The sequence below is a fragment of the Dendrobates tinctorius genome, unplaced genomic scaffold (genome assembly GCF_039654945.1).
Source record: "Dendrobates tinctorius isolate UK_male_01 unplaced genomic scaffold, ASM3965494v1 ptg000073l, whole genome shotgun sequence".
Taxonomy (NCBI): Eukaryota; Metazoa; Chordata; class Amphibia; order Anura; family Dendrobatidae; genus Dendrobates; species Dendrobates tinctorius.
Window position 1 is genome coordinate 18,728,912 of NW_027361741.1, and position 15,936 is coordinate 18,744,847.

The 15,936-nt window shown below is 38.0% G+C and overlaps 1 protein-coding gene across 1 annotated transcript; it reads right to left on the bottom strand.

Moving 5' to 3' along the window:
* Positions 1 to 10,297: 10,297 nt before the first annotated feature.
* Positions 10,298 to 11,119, bottom strand: LOC141096286 (olfactory receptor 6M1-like). The gene has a single exon (XM_073582827.1). It carries the CDS (start codon positions 11,117 to 11,119, stop codon positions 10,298 to 10,300), a length of 822 nt encoding a protein of 273 aa, XP_073438928.1.
* Positions 11,120 to 15,936: the final 4,817 nt, after the last annotated feature.

Below are 15,936 nucleotides of genomic sequence, written 5' to 3' on the forward strand. Positions count from 1 at the left end.
CCGGTGGTCTGTACCGACTGTCCGGGGGTCTGAGCGGACTGCCGGGGGTCTGTACCAGCCTGCCGGGGGGCTGTGCCGGCCTGCTGGGAGGCTGTGCCGACTGTCCGGGGAACTGTGCAGGCTGCGGGGGTCTGTGCAGGTATCGTCCGATGGGACTACAAGTCCCATCGGGCGATGCCTGCTACCATGACTGTGATTGACACATTAGCCAATGATGGGACAGTAGTAGTCCCATCATCCGGCCTATGTGTTGAATGTAAAAAAAAATACATACTACATACATACTACATGCTACATACATACTACATACATGCTACATACATACTACATGCATGCAACATACATACTACATATATACCACATGCATGCAACATGCATACTACATATATACCACATATATACTACATGCATGCAACATACATACAACATATATACTACATGCATGGAACATGCATACTACATATATACTACATGCATGCAACATGCATACTACATATATACTACTTGCATGCAACATACATACCACATATATACTACATGCATGCAACATACATACAACATATATACTACATGCATGCAAAATGCATACTACATATATACTACATGCATGCAACATACATATATATTACATGCAGCATGCATACTACATATATACTACATGCATGCAACATACTACATATATACCACATGCATGCAACATGCATATTACATATATACCACATATATACTACATGCATGCAACATACATATATACTACATGCAACATACATACTACATGCATGCAACATACATACATACTACATATATACTACATGCATGCAACATGCATACTACATATATACCACATATATACTACATGCATGCAACATACATACAACATATATACTACATGCATGCAACATGCATACTGCATATATATACTACATGCATGCAACATACATATATACTACATGCAATATTCATACTACATGCATGCAACATACATACATACTACATATATACCACATGCATGCAACATGCAAACTACATATATACCAAATATATACTACATGCATGCTACTTATATACCACATGCATGCAACATACATATATACAACATATATACTACATGCAACATACATACTACATATATACTACATACATGCAACATACATACTACATATATACTACATGCATACTACATATGTACCACATGCATGCAACATACATATATAGAACATATATACTACATGCATGCAACATGCATACTACATATATACCACATATATACTACATGCATGCAACATACATACATACAACATATATACTACATGCATACAACATGCATACTACATATATACCACATATATACTACATGCATGCAACATACATATATACTACATGCAACATGCATACTACATATATACTACATGCATGCAACATACATACTACATATTTATGACATGCATGCAACATGCATACTACATATAAACCACATATATACTACATACATGCAACATACATATATACTGCAAATATACTACATATATACTACATGCATGCAACATACATATATACTACATGCATGCAAGATACATACTACATACAGTATATACCACATGCATTCAACATGCATACTACATATATACTACATATATGCTCCATGCATGCAACATACATATATACTACATACAATACATTCATACAATACATACATATAGACATACAGTACATATAACATAGAGTACATACTCACCATCACTTGTCACTTTGATCCCCGAAGCCATTGTCATCTATGGAATAAATATTAAAATAACAAAGCACCAATATACTTACCCCTGATCCGCAGAAGTCCACGAGTGTCCCACGATGATCTTGCGTGGAGAACAGCAGCATCAGCTGATGCTACCATTCTCTACGGGCTCCAGGATACAGTGTCCATTTTAGGACATGATCATATATCAAAATCAAACATCAGAAATACTCTGTCTGATACCTGATTTTCATACCTGATACCTGATGTCTGATACCTGATGTCTGATGTCTGATACCTGATGTCTGATACCTGATGTCTGATACCTGATAACTGATACCTGATAACTGATACCTGATACCTGATAACTGATACCTGATACCTGATAACTGATACCTGTTACCTGATAACTGATACCTGATACCTGATAACTGATACCTGATAACTGATACCTGATAACTGATACCTGATAACTGATACCTGTTACCTGATAACTGATACCTGATACCTGATACCTGATAACTGATACCTGATAACTGATACCTGATAACTGATACCTGATAACTGATACCTGATAACTGATACCGGATACCTGATAACTGATAACTGATAACTGATACCTGATAACTGATACCTGATACCTGATAACTGGATACCTGATACCTGATACCTGATAACTGATGTCTGATACCTGATAACTGATACCTGATACCTGATAACTGATACCTGATAACTGATACCTGATACCTGATACCTGATACCTGATAACTGATAACTGATAACTGATACCTGATAACTGATACCTGATAACTGATAACTGATAACTGATGTCTGATACCTGATAACTGATGTCTGATAACTGATGTCTGAGACTTGATTGCTATCAAAAATCAAGCATCAAAATGCTTTTCAGATACAGTACTTGGGTGAATCATTTCATAAGGGAAGAAAAAGGATCTTTTAACACCCTGTGGAGCTGTTGGCTGACTGGTTAAGCAACTGGCTTATGAAATGGGAAATTTGTTGGTTCTAATCCCACATGAGATTTTTAATTATTTATATATATTTTTTTACCTAGCAGATTATCACACAAAATCCTATCGTGCTTCACTTTTAATATCTGACATTCTTACTATCTTCCTCTCTTGTAATAAAATAATCTCTAGTCTAAGGGTGAACCATCTGCATTCCACTTTTAATATCTGACATTCTTATTATCCTCCTGATTTCTAGTTAAATAATCTTCTATAGCCTAAGGGTGAAGTATCTGCATGAAACATAGTTTTGGTTTAAAATAATAAGAAAAATTATAAAAATACAAAATACAAAATTAAGTTCCATTGCTAGGATTTGAACTCACAACCCCTTATTTATAATCCTATACACAGTACATTACCACCACACTATAGTGTCAACTGCGTAGCTGTTGAGAATGAGTCTGATACTTGACTTCATTCACTCAAACATCGAAATTTTTTCGTTTGATACCTGATACTTGATACTTTATCAAGCATCAAAATGTTTTTGTCTGAGACCTGACACTTGACCAGTCAAAGATCAAAATCAAAATGTTTTTCCGATACACCTCACTACAGTACTTGCATGGTTCATCTCGTAAGAGAAGAAAAAGCATCCTCTCACAGCCTGTTAAGCTGGTGGCTGAGTGGTTAAGCAACTGGTTTATGGAATGGGAAACATGGGTTCAAATCCCACATGTTGTTTTTTTGTTTTTATACAGCAGATTACCACATAAAATCCAACCGTGCTTCACTTTTAACATCTGACATTCTTATTATCCTCCTGATGTGTTAGTAAAGAGTTTCGGACATGCTGTGTCTAATGATCAAATTACTTCATAGAATTTTTTTCTTTGCATTCACCCAAGAACTGGCTACAAACTCATGAGCACTAGGTGGTGTCACTAATCCCCTGTGTACAAGGCATGGTCCTCCTGTAGCAGCAAAAAATGGAGCTATGGGTGTGTCCTACACTGCCTGGTTCTGCAGGGGATGTGCGTCTGTTCATTGCCATCTCACAGATCTGTGGAGCATCGGTTCTCTCTGTAAGGCCGGCGTCACACAATACCGTAGAATACGGCCGAGTGCTATGCGAGAAAACATCGGCCCAGTGTTAATCTATGGGGCAGCTCCCATCAGCGTTTATTTTATCAGGCGTATTCAGCGTGCATGTAAAATCACAGCAGTCTGCGATTGGCACCGAGATTCGGATGAGACTCGCCAATGCAAGTCTATGGGTGCGAGAAAAAAATTGCACAGCACTCGCACCATGTAAGTCCTGTCCGATTTCTATGCACCAGTGTCCTTTGAAAAAACAGCAATTCATGTGCCGCATACAGTAAAATCACACTGATGGGTTACAATAGAAAAGATGGAATAGATATATAAAATTGTCAGTGACACACACATATATGTATATATATATATATATATATATATATATTAGATAGATAGATAGATAGATAGAAGAAAAGCCGGTAATGCAGCAGTCACGGCAGTGTGACATCACAGCAGGAGCCGCCAGGATAGAAGAGATGGATTACATACAGTAAATACACACAGAATAGGCAGATGTATGGATGTATGTAACATATACAATTAGTACAGCGTGTGTGCAGCTTACTGTACTTGTTTTTAATTAATAAAAGATTATTTTTCTAGCAAAAGTGGCGTGAGCTCCCGTGCAATTTTTGTAACCAGCAGAAGGAAAGCTGATGACTGAGGGCTGTTTTTTATATATTTTATATACATTTTGATGCTTGATTTTTGATAGCAATCAAGTCTCAGACATCAGTTATCAGACATCAGTTATCAGTTATCAGTTATCAGGTGTCAGTTATCAGGTGTCAGTTATCAGGTATCAGTTATCAGGTATCAGGTATCAGTTATCAGGTATCAGGTATCAGGTATCAGGTATCAGTTATCAGTTATCAGTTATCAGGTATCAGTTATCAGGTATCAGTTATCAGGTATCAGACATCAGTTATCAGGTATCAGACATCAGGTATCAGGTATCAGGTATCAGTTATCAGGTATCAGATATCAGGTATCGGATATCAGGTATCAGTTATCAGGTATCAGTTATGAGGTATCAGGTATCAGTTATCAGGTATCAGGTATCAGTTATCAGGTATCAGGTATCAGACATCAGGTATCAGGTATGAGAATCAGGTATCAGACAGAGCATTTCTGATGTTTGATTTTGATATATGATCATGTCCTAAAATGGACACTGTACCAGGAAACCAGTGTCGGGAGGTAGGTATCCTTCTGCCCTGTATTCCTCCACCACTGTAAAAAAAAAAGTCCCTAGTCTCACTTTATGGCATTGCTGTGTGAGAAATTTCCCGCGCAGCTTTTGCCATAAAGTGAGACTAGGGACTTTTTTTTTTTTTACAGTGGCGGGGGAATACAGGGCGGAAGGATACCTACCTCCCGACACTGGTTTCCAGGAGCCCGTAGAGAACGGTAGCATCAGCTGATGCTGCTGTTCTCCACGCAAGATCGTCGTGGGACACTCGTGGACTTCTGCGGATCAGGGGTAAGTATATTGGTGCTTTGTTATTTTAATATTTATTCCACATATGACAATGGCTTCGGGGATCAAAGTGACAAGTGATTGTGAGTATGTACTCTATGTTATATGTACTGTATGTCTATATGTATGTATTGTATGAATGTATTGTATGTAGTATATATGTATGTTGCATGCATGTAGTATATATGTGGTATATATGTAGTATGCATGTTGCATGCATGTGGTATATATGTAGTATGCATGTTGCATGCATGTAGTATATATGTAGTATGCATGTTGCATGTAGTATATATGTATGTTGCATGCATGTAGTATGTATGTTGCATGTAGTATATATGTAGTATATATGTATGTTGCATGCATGTAGTATATATGTAGTATGTATGTTGTATGTAGTATATATGTTGTATATATGTATGTTGCATGCATGTGGTATATATGTGGTTTATATGTAGTTTGCATGTGGTATATATGTAGTATGTATGCTGCATGCATGTTGCATGCATGTAGTATGTATGTTGCATGCATGTAGTATGTATGTGGTATATATGTAGTATGCATGTTGCATGCATGTGGTATATAAGTAGTATGTATGTATGTTGCATGCATGTAGTATATATGTAGTATGCATGTTGCATGTAGTATATATGTATGTTGCATGCATGTAGTATATATGTAGTATGCATGTTGCATGCATGTAGTATATATGTTGTATGTATGTATGTTGCATGCATGTAGTATATATGTAGTATGTATGTTGCATGCATGTAGTATATATGTAGTATGCATGTTGCATGCATGTAGTATATATGTTGTATGTATGTATGTTGCATTCATGTAGTATATATGTGGTATATATGTAGTTTGCATGTTGCATGCATGTGGTATATATGTTGTATGTATGTATGTTGTTGCATGCATGTAGTATATATGTAGTATGCATGTTGCATGTAGTATATATGTATGTTGCATGCATGTAGTATATATGTAGTATGCATGTTGCATGCATGTAGTATATATGTTGTATGTATGTATGTTGCATGCATGTAGTATATATGTAGTATGTATGTTGCATGCATGTAGTATATATGTAGTATGCATGTTGCATGCATGTAGTATATATGTTGTATGTATGTATGTTGCATTTATGTAGTATATATGTGGTATATATGTAGTTTGTATGTTGCATGCATGTGGTATATATGTTGTATGTATGTATGTTGTTGCATGCATGTAGTATATATGTAGTATGCATGTTGCGTGTAGTATATATGTATGTTGCATGCATGTAGTATATATGTAGTATGCATGTTTCATGCATGTAGTATATATGTTGTATGTGTGTATGTTGCATGCATGTAGTATATATGTAGTATGTATGTTGCATGTAGTATATATGTTGTATATATGTATGTTGCATGCATGTGGTTAATATGTAGTATGCATGTAGTATATATGTGGTATATATGTAGTTTGCATGTTGCATGCATGTGGTATATATGTAGTATGTATGTTGCATGCATGTAGTATATATGTAGTATGCATGTTGCATGTAGTATATATGTATGTTGCATGCATGTAGTATATATGTAGTATGCATGTTGCATGCATGTAGTATATATGTTGTATGTATGTTGCATGCATGTAGTATATATGTTGTATGTATGTTGCATGCATGTAGTATATATGTTGTATGTATGTTGCATGCATGTAGTATATATGTGGTATATGTGTAGTATGCATGTTGCATGCATGTGGTATACATGTAGTATGTATGTATGTTGCATGCATGTAGTATGTATGTAGCATGTAGCATGTATGTAGTATGTGTGTAGCATGTAGTATGTATGTAGTATGTATTTTTTTTTTTACGTTCAACACATAGGCCGGATGATGGGACTACTACTGTCCCATCATTGGCTAATGTGTCAATCACCGTCATGGTAGCAGGCATCGCCCGATGGGACTTGTAGTCCCATTGGACGATGCCTGCACAGACCCCCGCAGCCTGCACAGATCCCCGGACAGTCGGCACAGCCTCCCAGCAGGCCGGCACAGCCCCCCGGCAGGCCGGTACAGACCCCCGCAGCCTGCAGAGACCCCCGGACAGTCGGTACAGACCACCGGCAGGCCGGCACAGCCCCCCGGCAGGCCGGTACAGACCCCCGGCAGTCCACTCAGACCCCCGGACAGTCGACACAGACCACCAGCAGGCCGGCACAGCCCCCCGGCAGGCCTGTACAGACCCCCAGGCAGTCGGCACAGACCCCCGGCAGGCCGGTACAGAGCCCCGGGCAGTCGGCACAGACCCCCGGCAGGCCGGTACAGAGCCCCGAGCAGTCGGCATAGACCCCCGGCAGGCCGGTACAGACCCCCGGGCAGTCGGCATAGACCCCCCAGAAGGCCCAAACTGACAGCGCATCATGATGCGCACAGACCGCGCATCATGATGACGTAATTTCGGCAGCCAATCAGAGCCACAGCAGTGGCTCTTTGCATTATGGGAACTTCCGATTCCAATATCCAATATTGAAAAAATATCGGTACTCGGTATCGGAATTCCGATGCAGCGATTATCGGCCGGTACCCGATATTTGCAGTATTGGAATGCTCAACACTAGTAGTATGTATGTATGTTGTATGCATGTGGTATATATGTAGTATGTATGTATGTTGCATGCATGTAGTATATAAGTAGTATGCATGTTGCATGTAGTATATATGTAGTATATATGTATGTTGCATGCATGTAGCATATATGTATGTTGCATGCATGTAGTATATATGTGGTATATATGTAGTATGTTGCATGCATGTAGTATATATGTAGTATGCATGTTGCATGTAGTATATATGTATGTTGCATGCATGTAGTATATATGTGGTATATGTGTAGTATGTATGTATGTTGCATGCATGTAGTATATATGTAGTATGCATGTTGCATGTAGTATATATGTATGTTGCATGCATGTAGTATATATGTGGTATATATGTAGTATGCATGTTGCCTGCATGTAGTATATATGTAGTATGTATGTTGCATGCATGTAGTATATATGTAGTATGTATGTTGCATGTAGTATATATGTAGTTTATATGTATGTTGCATGCATGTAGTATATATGTAGTATGCATGTTGCATATAGTATATATGTAGTATGCATGTTGCATGCATGTGGTATATATGTAGTATGTATGTTGCATGCATGTAGTATGTATGTAGCATGTAGCATGTATGTAGTATGTATGTAGTATGTATGTAGCAAGTAGTATGTATGTAGTATGTATTTTTTTTTTTGTACATTCAACACATTAGCCGGATGATGGGACTACTACTGTCCCATCATTGGCTAATGTGTCAATCACCGTCATGGTAGCAGGCATCGCCCGATAGGACTTGTAGTCCCATCGGACGATCCTGCACAGACCCCCGCAGCCTGCACAGACCCCCGGACAGTCGGCACAGCACCCCGGCAGGCCGTTACAGACCCCCGCAGCCTGCACAGACCCCTGGACAGTCAGTACAGACCACCGGCAGGCCGGTACAGACCCCCTGCAGTCCGCAAAGACCCCCGGGCAGTCGGCACAGACCCCCGGAAGGTCCGTACACCCCCCCCCCGAGAGGCTGTACAAGGACAGAAAAGGGTTTTTCTTATTCCGATACCGGAAGTCCCATAGACTTGAATGGGACTTCCGGTATCGGAATCGGCGATACCCGATACTTTTTTCGTATCGGGCCGATACCATCCGATCCGATATTTTAGGGTATCGGATGGTATCGCTCAACACTAATCGTAACGCGTCGCTATTTTTCATTAAAGGATTGTAAATTTTTAAGAAGCTGGAACATTGCTGTTTTTTTTTTTATTGGATTTCCACGTGTGACCAGGAGGGAGTTCCGAGCACCTGTTACTAATCAGTGGTGAGCTGGCTTTTTTCTCATTTTTAATTTATTAATATAAAACCACATCCACTCTGAGTCAGGAGGCCTCTAAACAAAATAGATGTTTAGCTGAACCTGTAAACATTATGTAAAGTACAGGGTGGGCCATCTATATGGATGCACCTAAATAAAATGGGAATGGTTGGTGATATCAACTTCCTGTTTGTGTCACATTAGTATAATAGAGGGGGAAAACTTTTCAAGATGGGTAGTGACCATGGTGGCCATATTGAAGTTGGCCATTTTGGATCCAACTTTATTTTTTTCAATGGGAAGAGGGTCATGGGACACATCAAACCTATTGAGAATTTCACAAAAAAAGCAATGATGTGCTTGGTTTTAACGTAACTTTATTCTTTCATGAGTTATTTACAAATTTCTCTTTGTTTACAGCCATTGACATGTCGCAGAGGTTAACACGTGAGGAGCAGATAGAAATTGTGTTGATGTCTGGTGAACACAGTAACTGGGTCATTGCAGCAGATTTCAATGCAAGACACCCTATGCAATAAAACTGTCACCATTCCCATTTTATTTAGGTGTATCCATATTAATGGCCCACCCAAAAAAGTTTGCCTCATCATTGAACATAATGTTCTGTATAAACTGAGGGTCGTGTTCCAATTTTTGTTTTGCCCATTCTGCAAATTCATCTCGCCGATCTGGGTCACCAACCATTCCCATTTTATTTAGATGTATTCATAAAAATGGCCCACCCTGTATATGGGATAGAGTTGAGCAAAAATATTTGAAGCATCATGGTCCAGCAGCCTTGGTAGTAGTATGAGGCCTCTAGACCAAAGCCCTGCGAACCTCCAGGTGGAAGCGAGAAAGTATCCCTGGTGCCTCTTCTGATCAGATGGCCTAGAGAGACTTGCAAACATCACACTGCAACTATGATGTTGCTCAGTGCCTGCAAATAAGAAGAGGCAATGGAGATACTGGAAGTTAGGAGGAGGTTTGCTGGGCTCTGGGGAGGCAGTCATGGACTATGAATGTTGCCTCTTGACTAGAGTCCTGCAAATATTTTTGCTCAATTCTAATATGAAAAGTTAGCCTTAACACTACACAAAATGTGTTATCTGTTTCCACCTTCCTTTGATTATATTTCTTACTATCTTGTTCCTCAAAGTATAAATATAAGGATTAATTAAAGGAACCACAACCGTGTTGAGAATAGCCACTTTTTTATCATACTCATCTGTTTCCCTATGTTGATTAGGCTTTACATACATGAAAATGCAGCTCCCAAAGAAAATAGTAACAACCAGTGCATGTGAAGAACAGGTAGAAAACGCTCTTTTTCGTCCTTGTGCCGATTTAATTTTTAAAATGGCTAACACGATAAAAGAATATGATATTGTGGCAACAAAAAGTGAAAAAAGTAATGCACAAGAGCTAATGAACATCAAACGTTGAAGAAAAGTGGTATCAGTGCATGCATTCCGTATAAGTGGCCCTACGTCACAGAAGAAATGATTTATCTCCTCATTGCAGTATGAAAGTTTCATAATGAGAATTGTAGGAATAAGGTTGGTTACAAAAGAAGCTATCCATGCTCCTGTAACAAGCCAAGCACATGTTTTTCTATGCATTATAGCAGGATAACGCAGTGGATGACATATGGCTAAATATCGGTCAACACACATGGCATCAAGCAAGAAAAACTGAGTTGTGCCCACCAAAAAGTACAAATAACTCTGTGTTAGACAGCCAGCCACTGATAACTGATTTATTTCATTGACAACCCCCTTTAAGAGAATTGGCACAATAGTGTTAATGAAAATGATGTCTAAAATGGCTAAGTTACAGATAAAGAAATACATTGGTTTCTGAAGACTCTCATAGCTGAAATAGAATACAAGAATGAAAATATTTCCCATCATGGTGATTAAATAAGACATTAAAAATAGAAAGAAAATTAACGGAATGTAGTATGATGAGATGGAAAATCCAACAAGGATGAATTCATTTACAATGCTCCTGTTTACAAAAAGTATTTTCATTGATTTGGAAATAGCTGAAATATAGAAAACTAATAATCACAAACAATGGCAAAAGTTTGTCTAATAGAATACATTAAATCATATAAGTTACTATTAACATTTCTGCTTAATTTTACAAATCTGTGTTGTATGGAACATACTTTATGTGGGAAAATGCAATCAATGCTTATGAGTTTATTATGGGCCCACGTATTCATTCACAAGAGTCATAATGTGAACACCCCCTGAAGAAGGCAGATGCCGAAATGCGCGTTGGGGAAGACTCTCCATCAACACACTCACTCTTATCTGCTATACAGGTACAGTCCACCAAGGGGCTAATGCTATATACTGTATATCATTGGGTATAGCATGCGGGCAATCCTTATTTTATATACTATGTATGTTTTTCTTATAATGTCCCCTTTGTGACATTGGACTTACCATATATGCACTGGCACAAGCACTTTTTTCAAAGCACCTAATCTACCTATACAATGACCAGAATGCAGTGATATGTCCTTTTGGTCAACAAACAGTGTGTGGATATTATTATAATAATGTAAACCACAGCACATCTGCACTTTAATATATTCCTTTTCTCATTTGGTTTTATACTTTTTTGCTTATGTTTATTACTTACAGTAATCATTCATCAAGTATCACATATTTTTCTGTGAGTGCTGCTTTGGAATTGCATCCGCTTTTGCTACCAGTTCCTTTCTCCCCTCACCCCAGATGTTTTAATGTATTTTGACTAATAAAGCTGTATAATTTTAATTACTTATTTGGACTTGTATAATCGGTTCTTCCATCTTTTTTTGAAGAGTCGCAATGTGGTAGATAAACGTTAAGCACTACTTTAGTTTTTTCATAAAGAGCTTGTCCAAGATTATGTAATGTTATTTTTTTTCTTAAACAGTCCCTCTCACTTTCATTGGATGTATCTGTTATTGCAACTCAGTTTCAGTGTCTTGAATAAGAATTAGCTGCAATAAAAGGCAGAACATATTCACAAGAGCTGTGATGTTTCCAGTAAAAAGAGAAGATTCTTCTTTTAGATCTCCAACAAATCCTTTAATGGGAAGATAAATCTATTACATTAGAGATGACTCAGTTAATCAAATCTAAACACAATAATTAAAGGGAATCTGTCACCCCATTTTTCGAGTATCAGGTGCCGGCACCACCATCAGGGGCTTATCTACAGCATTCTGTAATGCTGTAGATAAGCCCCCACTGTAACCTGATAGATAAGAAAAATGAGTTATATTATACTCACCGGGGGGGGCGGTCCGGTATTTGTCCTATGGGTATCGCGGTCCAGCGCCTCCCATCTTCTAATGGTGACGTCCTCTTCTTTGCTGCCTGTCATGGCTCCTGTGCAGGTGCACTGCTCTGCCCTGTTGATGGCAGAGCAGAATACTGCCATGAGCAGGCGCCGGACCTTTCCTGGCAACAGGGCAGATAAAGTATGCTGGCGCAGGAGCTGAGGGAGAAGCAAGGAGGAGGACATCATCGTATGAAGATGGGAGGCACCAGACGGGATGGCGACACCCATCGGACCGGACGGAACACTGGGGTGAGTATAATCTAACTCTTTTTTTCTTATATTTCAGGTTACATCGGGGGCTTATCTACAGCATTACAGAATGCTGTAGATAAGCTCCTGATGGCAGTGCCGGCACCTGATACTCAAAAAATGGGGTGATAGACTCCCTTTAAATGTATTTAGAATTTTCCAAAATGTATCGTTTCCATCAAAAAATAAAAATGTTCCTGAGTTCACCCAGAAAGGGAGTTGCTGAGATGAGTATAATTATGTATCATTAGTTATTACTAGCTAAAGAGCCTGGCATTGCCAAGGCATAGTATCTAACTGTCTTTGCTGAGCAGGAATCTCTGCGGCTGCAGAGGAATGGGAGACTGCAGAAGACATGGCTCGAGATTCCCCCAGTGCAGTGTTATAAAAAAAAATTATGATTATATTGCACATAAAAACTTTTCACATCATATAGTCAACACTACAGATTTGCAACACAAATTAACTAAATGATTATGATTTGAATCATGAATATGATTAGTATTGCTAGTATTTTATTTTCAACTCATTCAAGAGCCGATAAATAACAGTTTTGGTTTTTCCCTCTGAAGCAAATATGAACAGATTTTTGGCACTTCCAACTCTTGAACAGGTCACAGGTCATGACCATGAGAAAAGCATGGAGATTGCAAATCGATCCCTACTACTCTCAAGGACTCAAGAGTGGGAGAAGAGGGTTGCATTGACAATCCAGCACAATGGGCAGCACTTTGAACACATTTTATAAGTGGTCATAAACTTGTAAATAACTCATGAAAGAATTAAGTTATGTTAAAACCAAGCACACCATTGATTTTCTTTTGAAATTCTCAATAAGTTTGATGTGTCACATGACCCTCTTCCCATTAAAAAAATAAAGTTGGATCCAAAATGGCCAACTTCAAAATGGCCACCATGGTCACCACTCATCGTGAAAAGTTCCCCCCTCCCATATACTAATGTGCCACAGACAGGAAGTTGATATCGTCAACCATTCCCATTTTTTTAGGTGTATCCATATAAATGGCCAACCCTGTATATGTAAACAATTCCAAGTGACTCAACTATGCGTGACAAAATCTGGGAACTGGGGTTCAGAAAAATGGCAGCAGGTGCACTGGACTGTTGAGTCAAAATTTGAAATATTTGTCTGTGAAAGAATTTAGTTTGTTTGACTAAGAGCAGATAATGAGTAACTGTTGGCAACATTGAGGTATTGCATAGAGTCCTTGCAATTTTGGTGCTTAATTTCTGTAAATGGAATTGTGGATTTGGTTAGGATTAATGTTGTCCTGTATACTGATGAATGCAAGCAGATACTTATTCATTGTGTAATATCATCAAGTAGACATGTGATTGATTCCAAAATTATTCTACAGCAGGACAACCCAAACATACATCTAATGTCATTAAGAAATATCTTCATTATGAAGATGAACAAAGTATCCTGGAACTTATGGTTAGGTTCTCAGAGACCTGATCTCAACATCATCGGGCCTGTCTGAGATTACAGAAATAAACAGAAGGATTTGTGCAAGCCAGCAACCATAGTAGACATGTGGTTAGTTTTCCAAGATCTTAGGATCATCCTCCTTGCTGTGCTCCAACAAAAACTGTGCATGTTTACTTATAAGATTTGATACTGTTTTGAAGGCAAAGTGTGGTCACACCAAATACTGATTTAATTAAATTTTGTTGATTCACGTTTTATGTTGTTAATTGATAAAAATTATCAATTAACATTTCTATTTTGAAAGCATTCTTACTTTGAAGATTTTTTTCCCAATCACTTCCTAAATCTTTTGTATAGTATTGTAAGTATAGCCTACATTAAAAGGAACAAATTTTTGCTCCTTAACGCGCAATGACATATTATACGTATAATGGATCCTGTCTGAGTGTTTAGAGTGGGCTCAGCAGCTTACCTCGCTACAAACAGTGCAGATATTGACTAAATTATGTAGCTACTGCTGATCACTACTGATAACCTCTTAACTGATGCAGTTACTCACTGACAGTGGAATTTAAGCACAGTGATCTGGCTTATATGTCCCCTGTGCTACATGATTCCGGAAAGCCAATGGGTTGTCATAACAGCCAGGGCCAGCTGAAGGCCCCCGTGCTTGTGATGTTATTTTTTTTGTGATGTCCAGTCACAGGCTTGGCATCATAGAAGACTGTGATTTTTATGTAGCAATATTTTAGTATTTCTGTATGTTTATAAGCCTTCAGATAATCACAGATTCAAGTCCGTCATGGGTATTGAAAAAAGAAGTGAATAGCAAAATAAATATTAAAAGTAATAAAAACAAATATTCAAATCACCCCTTTTGCCTAGTTAAAAAAAGAAATTTAAAAACTCAAAAATATCTATATTTGATATTGCAGCATTAGTAAAAGTCCCATCTATGACAATATAAAATTAATTTGTATTGTAAATATCATAAAAAAATAGAATAATCGAAATGCCAAATATATTTTTAATACTGCACCTCCCATAAAAAAATGCAACCATAATCATACTGACTTGGAAAAAATAAAATGAAAAAAAATTGCAAAATTAAGTCTTTTCAACATTTCTCCCAACTTGAAATATTTTTGTAATTTTTCCTTACTCTGTATGGTAATGTGAATGTGGTAACTCAAAATTACCACTCGTCATGGAAAAATAAGCCCTCTAAATCTATGTCTGCAGAATAATGTAAAATTTATGACTCTTGAAAGAAAAGGAGAAAAACAAGTTAACATATACTTTGTTAATTCACTGTCTTCCAAGATAGAAATATACTGTAACTCCATTTTGAACTAGGATCATTATTTTTTTTCCTCTACAAAAGTTAGGCAGTGGTGAGCTGGCTATCAGTAACATGCTGTTAACAGAGCAGAACTGAAGAGAAAAAGCTGATCTGTGGATGCAACATTACTGGATGCAGAGATCATCACTGGGCAGAACAGGCAGGCAGGCAGCTAGCAACTACCAGCTGGAGAGTTCTTAGCTGCATACAAAAAAATAACAAACCCTGATAACCCGTTTACGTTTTTGTAAATTAACTAGCATTATCAATTTTTTTCACCTGTTTTTTTATGTGAAAAAATTAGTTAATTTTGTCTACAGAATCAACTGGACCTGAAAAAA

Coding starts and splice junctions, on each gene's coding strand:
- LOC141096286 (XM_073582827.1), bottom strand. CDS start 11,119: ATGATGGGAAATATTTTCATTCTTGTATTCTATTTCAGCTATGAGAGT.